This window comes from Mobula birostris, chromosome 12, assembly GCF_030028105.1.
Source record: "Mobula birostris isolate sMobBir1 chromosome 12, sMobBir1.hap1, whole genome shotgun sequence".
Lineage (NCBI taxonomy): Eukaryota > Metazoa > Chordata > Chondrichthyes > Myliobatiformes > Myliobatidae > Mobula > Mobula birostris.
In genome coordinates, this window is record NC_092381.1 from 4,156,744 (window position 1) to 4,169,218 (window position 12,475).

At 43.4% G+C, this 12,475-nt stretch overlaps 1 protein-coding gene across 1 annotated transcript in view; it reads left to right on the forward strand.

The window, feature by feature from the left end:
• msh4 (mutS homolog 4) overlaps positions 1-12,475 on the forward strand; it is a 249,548-nt gene that overhangs the window by 187,850 nt on the left and 49,223 nt on the right. Inside the window, exon 11 of the mRNA XM_072274791.1 lies at positions 915-1,051. Coding sequence (XP_072130892.1) covers positions 915-1,051 — 137 coding nt within the window. The remainder of the gene's footprint in view (positions 1-914; positions 1,052-12,475) is intronic.

Below are 12,475 nucleotides of genomic sequence, written 5' to 3' on the forward strand. Positions count from 1 at the left end.
GAGGGGACTCAGTACGCAGCCCTGAGGGGCTCCTGTATTGAGAGTCAGAGGTTTGGAAGTGAGGGTTATATATAAGAAGTACATGAAAGTCATTACACCACCATGCCATGCCTCATTAAAGGAAAAAAAAACTAAGTACATGAGTATCTCTGGCTCCGTGTTTTTCTTTCAATTAGTTTCTGGAGTTACAAAACTTAAAAGATAGCATTTATCATTAAGAACTTCACCATCCAGGACATGCCCTATCTTGGAGGAGGTACAGGAGCCTGAAGGCACACACTGAATGTTTAACTGACAGATTCCCCCCCTCTAGTATCAGATTTTTGAATCATGCATGAACGCATTGGTACTCCATTCAGTGTTGTATCTCTGGAATACATTACTGAAGGAGGTGATAAAATCAGCAGACAAAAAGAAAAAAAAATCAAAAACTTTATTATTACTTCCCCAAACACCCAATGAGATCAGTTAAAGCAAGTTTTTTTTTTACTGTGCTTTATAGCCTTATATTAGATATTCGAAAGCTGCTCTTACATTGACATAACACAGTTAATGTTCTTTTTTAAATTTGTAGTCTCCGAAATCTGCCTTCATCAGTGCAGCCAAGAAAGCACAGCTTAGGACAAACCCTGTCAAAGTTCGATTTTCTGAAGAGGTTACAATAAAAATAATATGCTCTAGAGGCATTTAGACAGGTATTTGAATAGACCAGCAAAAGAAAGATCCATCCTTCTACTTGCGAATGGGAGTAGTGTAGATTGGCAAAAAGGTCGGCATGGACCTGGTGGCCTGAAGGGCCCATTTTTGTACTGTGCATGACTCTATGAAGAGTGTGTAAATTGTGCAGTAGGGTAAGAGTGATGGTACTTCCTGAATACTTAATGTGTTGACGTTTTCTCTCTTAACCTGATTAGGAATGATAGTGCAGCTGGGAGAGAAATATAACCTGCCTCTGAAAACCAGCTTCAGTACTACTCGAGGATTCTTTATTCAGCTGAATTGTGAGGGAAGTTCATTCCCAAGTGGACAGCTCCCTTCTGAGTTCATCAAGGTTAGTTATTTACTGGGCCTTCTGATATATTTGCTACTGCATTTTAACCTGTGCTGTTAAACTCTGAAATTCTCTATTAAATAGTTCGTTTCAAGTTGAGTTTCCAAGATGGCACTGGCGATATACAATCAGCTAACAAATCTAATAACTATTCTACTAATTATACTGTTTTCTGCACTACAACTACTGCATTTCAGAGCCTGTAATTTTTCTTTGGGAGTTTTGCTTTTGAACCATCTGTATGATCTGTCTTTTCTGCGGTACCCTGAAGGATTTGGCGAACTGCACTCTCAAGACTGCAGGTACAGCTGTGCCGGCCATTGCTTGAGTGGACTTTGGGCTGGATTGAAGTGGTTGGGACCAGGCTGAGAGTGAGAAACGAACTGATGTTCAGCTGATTTAAGCACTGAGTCAGATTTAAAAGATTAAGTATTTGAGGCTGAGGGTGGAGGACAAACTGGTGTTCAGCTCACTACTCCATGCCAGCCAGGATCCCCACCTAAGCCCATCCTGTCTGCCTGCGATTGACCCATCTCCCTCTCTTCGTGCTACTATACTGGTGTCAGATGCGAGATGCATGAGGCTTGACTGTCTTCATGTGCCTCATCATTGAACTGGCTGTAGACTTACTTTTGGGGACTCTGGTTCATGTTCTGTATGTTATTTATTTACATTTTTATTGTAGTACAATTTTTTCTTTTTTTCCCCCACATTGGATGTTTGATGGCCTTTGTAGTTTGGAGCTTTTCATGGATTTGATTGTGTTTCTTTGTTTTGCGGCTGCCTGCAAGAAGATGAACCTCAAAGTTGTATATGGTGTGCATACTTTGTAAAAAATGTACTTTGAACTTTATTGTCAGAGCATAAGGATGGGGAGGTGCAGGTCCAATGGAAAAACTTGCATCAGCATCACAGGCACATAGGTATAAACAACACCTACATGCTATCATTTAAACAGAACTTATGCAAAATAGTGAATTTATTATCAAAATTCATAGAGTGCCTATAAAAGTACTCTTCCCCCTTTGGAAGCTTTCGTGTTTTGTTTTAAACGATTGAATCACAGTGTTTTATATTTGTAATTAATTTTGATCCCTTTGTAGAGATCTTTTTTTCACTTTGACATGTAAGAGTCTTTTTCTGTTGATCAGCGATCAAGAGTCTTTTTCTGTTGATCACACTCCCACAAGTGTGTGAGAGTGCAAAAGGTGGTCTGTAATGTTCTGTTGCAGAGGTAGAGTCAGGATTATACAGAAATTGGTTCAAGGTTGTAAGGAAGTAGCTGTTCCTGAAATCCACTGTGATTCAATGCTATAAAACATGAAAACTTCCAAGGGGGGGTGAATACATTTTATAAGCATTATATGTGTCACCATATACAACCCTGAGATTTGTTTTCTTCCAGGCATGCTCAATAATTCCAATAACCATAATAGAATCAATGAAAGACCACATCTATCTGGGAGGACAAACAGTGTGCAAAAGACAATAAACTGTACAAAAAAAAAAAAAAAAACTAAGAAATAATTAATAAATAAATAAGTAAATAAATAAATATTGAGAACATGAGATGAAGACTCCTGAAAAGTGAGTCCAAGGTTGTGGGAACAGTTCAGTGATGGGATGAGTGAATTTGAGTGAAGTTATCCCTTCTGGTTCAAGAGCCTAATGGTTGAGGGGAAATAACTATTTCTGAACTTAGTGGAGTGAATCCCGACACTCCTGTACCTTCTTTCTGATGGCAGCAGTGAGAAAAGAGCATGTCATGGGTGGTGGAGGTCCCTGATGATGGATGCTGCTTTCCTGCAACAATGCTCCATGTGCATTAATGCAGAGAAGGCTTTCCCTGTGATGGACTGGGCCATGTCCATTCCTTTTTGTGGAATTTTACATTCAAGGGCATTGGTGTTTCCATACCAGGCTGTGATGCAGCCAGTCAATATACTCTCCACTACACATTTATAGTCGTTTGTCAAAATTTTAGATGTCATGTTCAACCTATGCAAACTTCTAAGAAAGTAGAGGTGCTTCTGTGCTTTCCTCATAAATTTATTCATGTGCTGGGTCCTGGAAAGGTCCTCTGAAGTGATAACACCAAGAAATTTAAAGTTTCTGACACTTTCTACCTCTGATCTCCTGATGAGGACTGGTTGATGGACCTCCAGTTGTGCAAAAATAAGACCATGAAAGAAAATGAGACACTCAGAGACAAGTGTGTGGGAATGCAAAATGTTCTGTTGCTGAGGTACAGTTAGAATTATACAGAGATTGGTTCAAGGTTGTAGGAAAGTAGCTGTTCCTAAAGCTCAAACATGAGGAAATCTGCAGATGCTGGAGATTCAAGCAACACACTGTACCTCTTCCTAGAGATGCTGCCTGGCCTGCTGCGTTCACCAGCAACTTCATGTTAGTAGGGAAGTGGTGTTAGGTAAATTGAAGGGATTAAAGGCAGATAAATCCCCAGGGCCAGATGGTCTGCATCCCGGAGTGTTTAAGGAAGTAGCCCAAGAAATATTGGATGCATTAGTGATAATTTTTCAAAACTCGTTAGATTCTGGACTAGTTCCTGAGGATTGGAGGGTGGCTAATGTAACCCCACTTTTTAAAAAAGGAGGGAGAGAGAAACCGGGGAATTATAGACCGGTTAGCCTAACGTCGGTGGTGGGGAAACTGCTGGAGTCAGTTATCAAAGATGTGATAACAGCACATTTGGAAAGCGGTGAAATCGTCGGACAAAGTCAGCATGGATTTGTGAAAGGAAAATCATGTCTGACGAATCTCATAGAATTTTTTGAGGATGTAACTAGTAGAGTGGATAGGGGAGAACCAGTGGATGTGGTATATTTGGATTTTCAAAAGGCTTTTGACAAGGTCCCACACAGGAGATTAGTGTGCAAACTTAAAGCACACGGTATTGGGGGTAAGGTATTGATGTGGATAGAGAATTGGTTAGCAGACAGGAAGCAAAGAGTGGGAATAAACGGGACCTTTTCAGAATGGCAGGCGGTGACTAGTGGGGTACCGCAAGGCTCAGTGCTGGGACCCCAGTTGTTTACAATATATATTAATGACTTGGATGAGGGAATTAAATGCAGCATCTCCAAGTTTGCGGATGACACGAAGCTGGGTGGCAGTGTTAGCTGTGAGGAGGATGCTAAGAGGATGCAGGGTGACTTGGATAGGTTGGGTGAGTGGGCAAATTCATGGCAGATGCAATTTAATGTGGATAAATGTGAAGTTATCCACTTTGGTGGCAAAAATAGGAAAACAGATTATTATCTGAATGGTGGCCGATTAGGAAAAGGGGAGGTGCAACGAGACCTGGGTGTCATTATACACCAGTCATTGAAAGTGGGCATGCAGGTACAGCAGGTGGTGAAAAAGGCGAATGGTATGCTGGCATTTATAGCGAGAGGATTCGAGTACAGGAGCAGGGAGGTACTACTGCAGTTGTACAAGGCCTTGGTGAGACCACACCTGGAGTATTGTGTGCAGTTTTGGTCCCTTAATCTGAGGAAAAACATCCTTGCCATAGAGGGAGTACAAAGAAGGTTCACCAGATTGATTCCTGGGATGGCAGGACTTTCATATGAAGAAAGACTGGATGAACTAGGCTTGTACTCGTTGGAATTTAGAAGATTGAGGGGGGATCTGATTGAAACGTATAAAATCCTAAAGGGATTGGACAGGCTAGATGCAGGAAGATTGTTCCCGATGTTGGGGAAGTCCAGACCGAGAGGTCACAGTTTGAGGATAAAGGGGAAGCCTTTTAGGACCGAGATTAGGAAAAGCTTCTTCACACAGAGAGGGGTGAATCTGTGGAATTCTCTGCCACAGGAAACAGTTGAGGCCAGTTCATTGGCTATATTTAAAAGGGAGTTAGATATGGCCCTTGTGGCTACGGGGATCAGGGGGTATGGAGGGAAGGCTGGTGCAGGGTTCTGAGTTGGATGATCAGCCATGATCATAATAAATGGTGGTGCAGGCTCGAAGGGCCGAATGGCCTACTCCTGCACCTATTTTCTATGTTTCTATGTGTGCTGTTCCTAAAGCTGGTAGCATGGGCCTTCAGCTTCTGTACCTTCTTCCTGAAGGCAGCAGTGAGAAAAGGACGTGACTCAGATTGTGAGAATTCTTGATGATAGATGCTGCTTACTTGAGACAGCAACTGTTTTTGTCAATGACGTGGAAGGCTGTACCCATGATGGACCGGGCTGTGTCCACTACGCTCTGTACCCTCTTGTGTTCCTGTAGACTGGAATTTCCATACCACACCATGATGCAGGCATTAGGATATTTAGCTTGGATAGCCATCATCTTGACTTCTAAGTTTATGGCAGTTATGGGGATGACTTACAGCAGACAGAAATGCTTGAGTGTATAGACGTCAAGAAAGAGGATGGGCTAGAGCTTTTGAAAGGTATTAAGTTGGATAAGTCGCCGAGACCGGTGGAGATATACTCCAGGCTACTGTGGGAAGTGAGGGAAGAGATTGCTGAGCCACTGGCAATGATCTTTGCATCATCAATAGGGACAGGAGAAGTGCCAGAGGATTGGAAGGTTGCAAATATTGTTCCCTTGTTCAAGATAGGGAGTAGCGATAACCCAGGAAATTGTAGACCAGTGAGTCTGACTTCAGTGGTGGGCAAGTTGTTGGAGAAGACCCTGAGAGGCAGGATTTATGAGTAGTTGGAGAGATGTAATCTGATTAGGGATAGTCATTATGGTTTTGTCAAGGGCAAGTAATGTTTATGAACCTAATTGACTTCTTTGAGGATGTAAGAAACCATATTGATGAAGATAGAACAGTGATGCGTATATGGATTTCAGTAAGGCATTTGATAAGGTTCCCCATGCGAGGCTCATTCAGAAAGAAATGAGGCATGAGATCCAAGGAGACCTTGCTTTGTGGTTTCAGAACTGGCTTACCCACAGAAGGCAAACGGTGGTTGCAGGTGGTTCATATTCTGCATTGAGGTCGGTAACCAGTGGTGTTCCACAGGGGTCCGTTCTGGGACCCCTCCTCTTTGTGATTTTTATAAATTACCTGGATGAGGAAGTAGGTGGGTGGGTTAGTAAGTTTGTTGCTGACATGAAAGTTGGGGGTGTTGTGGACAGTGTGGAGGGCTGTCAGAGGTTACAGCAGGAAATCGATAGGATGCAGAACTGGGCTGAGAAGTGGCAAATGGAGTTAAACCCAGATAAGCATGAAGTGGTTCATTTTGGTAGGGCAAATTTAAAGACAGAGTATAATATTAATGGTAAAATTCTTGGTAGTGTGGAGGATCAGCATGTGGATCATGGGGTCCGTATCCATGGGACACTCAAATCTGCTGTACAGGTTGACAGTGTCGTTAAGAAAGCGTTTGGTATGTTGGCCTTGGTCAGCCGTGGGATTGAGTTCAAGAGCCTTGAGGTAACGTTACAGCTGTATGAGGCCTTAGTTAGACCCCACTTGGAGAACTGTGTTCAGTTCTGGTCACCTGATTACAGGAAGGATGTGGATACTATAGAGAGAGTGCAGAGGAGATTTACAAGGATCTTGCCTGGATTGGAGAGCGTGACTTATGAGAATAGGTTGAGTGAACTTGGACTTTTCTCGTTGCAGCGATGGAGGATGAGAGGTGACCTGATAGAGGTGTATAAGATGATGAGAGGCATTGATTGTGTGGATAGCCTAGGGCTTTTTCCCAGGGCTGAAATGGCTAACAGGACAGGGTATAGTTGTAGGTGCTTGGAAGTAGGTAGAAGGGGTAAGTTTTTCACAGAGAGTGGCGGGTGCATGGAATGCACTGCCAGCGAAGGTGGTAGAGGTGGATACAACAGGGTCTTTGAAGGGACTCTTAGATAGACACATGGAGCTTAGAGAAATAGAGAGTGATGTGGTAGGGAAATTCTAGGCGGTTGCCAGAGTAGGTTACATGGTCAGTGCAACATGGTGGGCCAAAGGGCCTGTAATGTGCTGTAGATTTCTATGTTTCTGTTTATGTCATTCAAACATACATGTGCAGAAACATAGAAATCTTGCAGCACAATACAGGCCATTTGGCCCACAAACCTGTGCTGAACATGTCCTTACCTTAGAACTACCTAGGCTTACCCAGAGCCCTCTATTTTTCTAAGCTGCATGTATCCATCCAGGAGTCTCTTAAAAGACCCTATTATTTCCACCTCCACCACTGCAGCCGGGAGCCCATTCCACGCACTCACCACTCCCTTCATAAAAAAAAACTTATCCCTGAGATCTCCTCTGTAACTACTTCCAAGCACCTTTACATTAGACAATAGACAATAAGTGCAGAAGTAGACCATTCGGCCCTTCGAGCCTGCACCGCCATTCTGAGATCATGGCTGATCATCTACTATCAATACCCGGTTCCTGCCTTGTCCCCATAACCCTTGATTCCCCTATCCATAAGATACCTATCTAGCTCCTTCTTGAAAGCATCCAGAGAATTGGCCTCCACTGCCTTCAGAGGCAGCGCGTTCCACACCTCCACTACCTTCTGAGGCAGCGCGTTCCACACCTCCACAACTCTCTGGGAGAAGAAGTTTCTCCTCAACTCTGTCCTAAATGACCTACCCCTTATTCTTAAACCATGCCCTCTGGTACTGGACTCTCCCAGCATCTGGAACATATTTCCTGCCTCTATCTTGTCCAATCCCTTAATAATCTTATATGTCTCAATCAGATTCTCCCCTCAATCTCCTTAATTCCAGCTTGTACAGTCTCTCTAACCTCTCTGCGTAAGACAGCCCGGACATCCCAGGAATTAACCTAGTGAACCTACGCTGCACCTCCTCTACAGCCAGGATGTCCTTCCTTAACCCTGGAGACCAAAACTACACACAATACTCCAGGTGTGGTCTCACCAGGGCCCTGTACAAATGCAAAAGTATTTCCTTGCTCTTGTACTCAATTCCCTTTGTAATAAAGGCCAACTTTCCATTAGCCTTCTTCACTGCCTGCTGCACTTGCTCATTCACCTTCAGAGACTGATGAACAAGTACTCCTAGATCTCTTTGTATTTCTCCCTTACCTAACTCCACACCATTCAGATAATAATCTGCCTTCCTGTTCTTGCTCCCAAAGTGAATAACCTCACACTTATTCACATTAAACGCCATCTGCCAAGTTTCTGCCCACTCCCCCAGCCTATCCAAGTCACCTTGAATTCTCCTAACATCCTCATCACATGTCACACTGCCACCCAGCTTAGTATCATCAGCAAACTTGCTGATGTTATTCACAATGCCTTCCTCTAAATGATTGACGTAAATCGTAAACAGCTGTGGTCCCAATACCGAGCCCTGTGGCACCCCACTAGTCACCACCTGCCATTCTGAGAAACACCCATTCACTGCTACCCTTTGCTTTCTATCTGCCAACCAGTTTTCTATCCATGTCAATATCCTCCCCCCAATGCCATGAGCTTTGATTTTACCCACCAATCTCCTATGTGGTACCTTATCGAATGCCTCCTGAAAGTCAAGGTACACCACATCCACTGGATCTCCCGCGTCTATCTTCCTGGTTATATCCTCGAAAAACTCCTAATAGATTAGTCAAGCATGATTTGCCCTTGGTAAATCCATGCTGGCTCGGCCCAGTCCTATCACTGCTATCAAGATAGGCCGCTATTTCATCTTTAATAATGGACTCTAGCATCTTCCCCACTACTGATGTTAGGCTAACAGGGCAATAGTTCTCTGTTTTCTCCCTCCCTCCTTTCTTAAAAAGTGGGATAACATTAGCCATTCGCCAATCCTCAGGAACTGACCCTGAATCTAAGGAACATTGGAAAATGATCACTAATGCATCCGCAATTTCCAGAGCCACCTCCTTTAGTACCCTAGGATGCAGACCATCTGGACCTGGGGATTTGTTAGCCTTCAGTCCCATCAGTCTACTCATCACCATTTCCTTCCTAATGTTTTCCTCTAAAACTATGCCCTCTCATGCCAGCCATTTTAGCCCTGGGAAAAAGCCTCTGACTATCCACGTGATCAATGCTTCTCATTATCTTGTACACCTCTATCAGGTCACCTCTCATCTTCCGTCGCTCCAAGGAGAAAAGGCCGAGTTCACTCAACCTGTTCTCATAAGGCATGCTCCCCAATCCAGGCAACATCCTTGTAAATCTCCTCTGTACCCTTTCTGTGGTTTCCATGTCCTTGCTGCAGTGAGGCAACCAGAATTGAGCACAGTACTCCCAAGTGGGATCTGACCAGGGTCCTATATAGCTGCAACATTACATCTCGGCTCTTAAACTCAATCCCATGATCGATGAAGGCCAATGCTCCGTATGCCTTCTTAACCACAGAGTCAACTTGCGTAGCAGCTTTGAGTGTCCTATGGACTCAGACCCCAAGATCCCTCTGATCCTCCACACTGCCAAGAGTCTTGCCATTAATGCTATTTTCTGCCATCTTATTTGACCTACCAAAATGAACCACCTCACACTTATCTTGATTGAACTCCATCTGCCACTTCTCAGCCCTGTCTTGCATCCTATCAATGTCCTGCTGTAGCCTCTGACAACCCTCCACACTATCCACAACACCCCCAACCTTTGTGTCATCAGCAAATTTGCTAACCCATCCCTCCACTTCCTTATCCCGATCATTTATAAAAATCACAAAGAGTCGGGGTCCTAGAACAGATCCCTGAGGCACACCACTGGTCACCGGCCTCCATGTAGAATATGACCCATCTGCAACCACTGTTTGCCTTCTGTGGGCAAGCCAGTTCTGGATCCACAAAGCAATGTCCCCTTGGATCCCATGCCTCCTTACTTTCTCAATAAGCCTTGTATGGGGTACCTTGTCAAATGCCTTGCAGAAATCCATATACACTACATCTACTGCTCTAAACATCAGTATGTTTAGTCACATTCTCAAAAAATTCAATCAGGCTCATAAGGCACAACCTGCCTTTGACAAAGCCACGCTGACTATTCCTAATCATATTATGCCTCTCCAAATGTTCATAAATCCTGCCTCTCAGGATCTTCCTCCTCAACTTACCAACCACTGAAGTAAGACTCACTGGTTTATAATTTCCTGGGCTATCTCTGCTCCCTTTCATGAATAATGGAACAACATCCGCAACCCTCCAATCCTCCGGAACCTCTCCCGTCCTCATTGATGATGCAAAGATCATCACCAGAGGCTCAGCAATCTCCTCCCTCGCCTCCCACAGTAGCCTGGGGTACATCTCGTTTTGTCCCGGTGACTTATCCAACTTGATGTTTTCCAAAAGCTCCAGCTCATCCTCTTCATTAATATCTATGTATATGTATACCATCAAACGAAACAACATTCCTCCCGACCAAGATGCACAACACAGTACATATAGTAACTCACACACATAACCTATAAAGCAATATTAACAAAAGTAAATTCACAGATAATTATTTAGAAAGTAAAGTTACAATTTAAAAAGTAAACAGTATAATGCTATTGGTGCTTTACACATGAAGAGACTTGGGTTGGAGCCCGGTAGTTCAGTAATCTCCCAGCCTGGGGGTAGAAGCTGTTTCCTATCCTAACAGTTCTTGACCTAATGCTACAGTACCTCCTGCGAGATGATAGGGGGTCAAAGAGATTGTTGGACAGATTGGAGGGATCACTGACAATGCCAAGGGCCTTCTGTATGCGGTCCTGCTTATAAATATCTCTAATAGGTGGAAGAGGGACCCCACTTGTCTTCTCAGCAGCCTTCACAATCCTTTGTAGGAACTTGCGGTCAGAAGTTGTCCTCACTTAAAGTCGCTTGTGGGATTTTGTCATCGAAGACTGACAATGAAATCATTCTGCCTTGTTGCATGATGGCCTTTTATGGAACTGCAGTGAAGAGGAATGCAAGAGGCTGCAGAATGTGATGGACAGCCAATTCCATCATGTATACAGCTCTACTCACTAAGGACATCTACAAAAGGTGACATCTCAGGAAGTTATCATCCATTCGGATCCACTAAGGATCTGTACCATCCCAGTTTTGTGTTTGCTTTATAGCTGCCATCAAGAGTCTGAAGACTCACATCTCAAGATTCAACAACAGCTTCTTTCCCACTGTCATCAGGTTCTTGAACCAACCTGAAAATCCTTATTTGTAACTCAGACTATATTTTCTTCAACTTGCACTAATGTTGTTATGTTTACCTTGTTGTGTAAGGTGCTATATGCATCATTTAAGTAAATGTAAGTGTTTGTTTATGTTTGTAATGTACTGTGTTGCTGTTGCAGAAAGCTACCTTTCATGGCACTTATACCTGGTTGAAGTTGAATTCAACATGAACATGGTTGCCCTTCAAGACTCACTGAGCAGCTCATCCCTCCCTTTCCACCTCTCTGACATCTGGTGCTTTCCCCTGCAACACTTCTTCTTACACCTTATCCCTCACAACCATCCAGTACCCTAAACTATCAACACATGAGATTCTGTAGGTGGTGGAAATCCAGAGTAATACATACGAAGTGCTGGAGGAACTCAGCAGATTAGGCAACATCCATAGAGGGGAATAAACAGTCAACATTATGGGCTGAGACCCTTCATCAGGACTGGCAAGGAAAAGGGAAGAAGCCAGATGGTAATGTAAACTATACTTCCAAGTAAGACAAAAACTTGTATGCAGCTCCTCCGACTTCACCTGATGAATTAGGTGTCCCTGATGTGGCCTCCTGCACGCCAGTGAGATCAGAATCAGGTTCATTGTCACTGGCATGTGACGTGAAATTTGTTAACTTAGCAGCAGCAGTTCAGTGCAATACGTAATCTAGCAGAGAAAAAAAATTATAATAAATAAAATAAAACAATAATATATAAACAAGTAAATCAATTACATATATTGAATAGATTTTTTAAAATCTGCAAAAACAGTAATACTGTATATTAAAAAAAGTGAGGTAGTGTCCAAAGCTTCAAAGTCCATTTAGGAATCGGATGACAGAGGGGAAGAAGCTGTTCCTGAATCGCTGAGTGTGTGCCTTCAGGCTTCTTTACTCCTACCTGATGGTAACAGTGAGAAAAGGGCATGCCCTGGGTGCTGGAGGTCCTTAATCATGGACACTGCCTTTCTGGGACAGAGCACCTATACTCTATCTGCAGTGGCTATTCCAACCTCTCAGTTTTATTCAAAGATTCAAAGCACATTTATTATCCAAGAATGTACATATTTTATACCTTGAAATTTGTTTGCTTACAGGCAGCAACAAAGCAAGAAACTCAAATAGTCCAACTAAGAAAAGGCTAAAAAACCACTGCAGAGAGAAAGAGAGAGAAAAAAAATGTACACATCATGCAAACAATAGAAGCAAACCATCCCAAACCAGACTGAGTCCCAGGTCCACTGGTGGAGCAGCTGGGGGGCAGAAATGCACAGTGGCCAGATCAGTTCGCAGTCTTGGTGCCACAATGAAAGG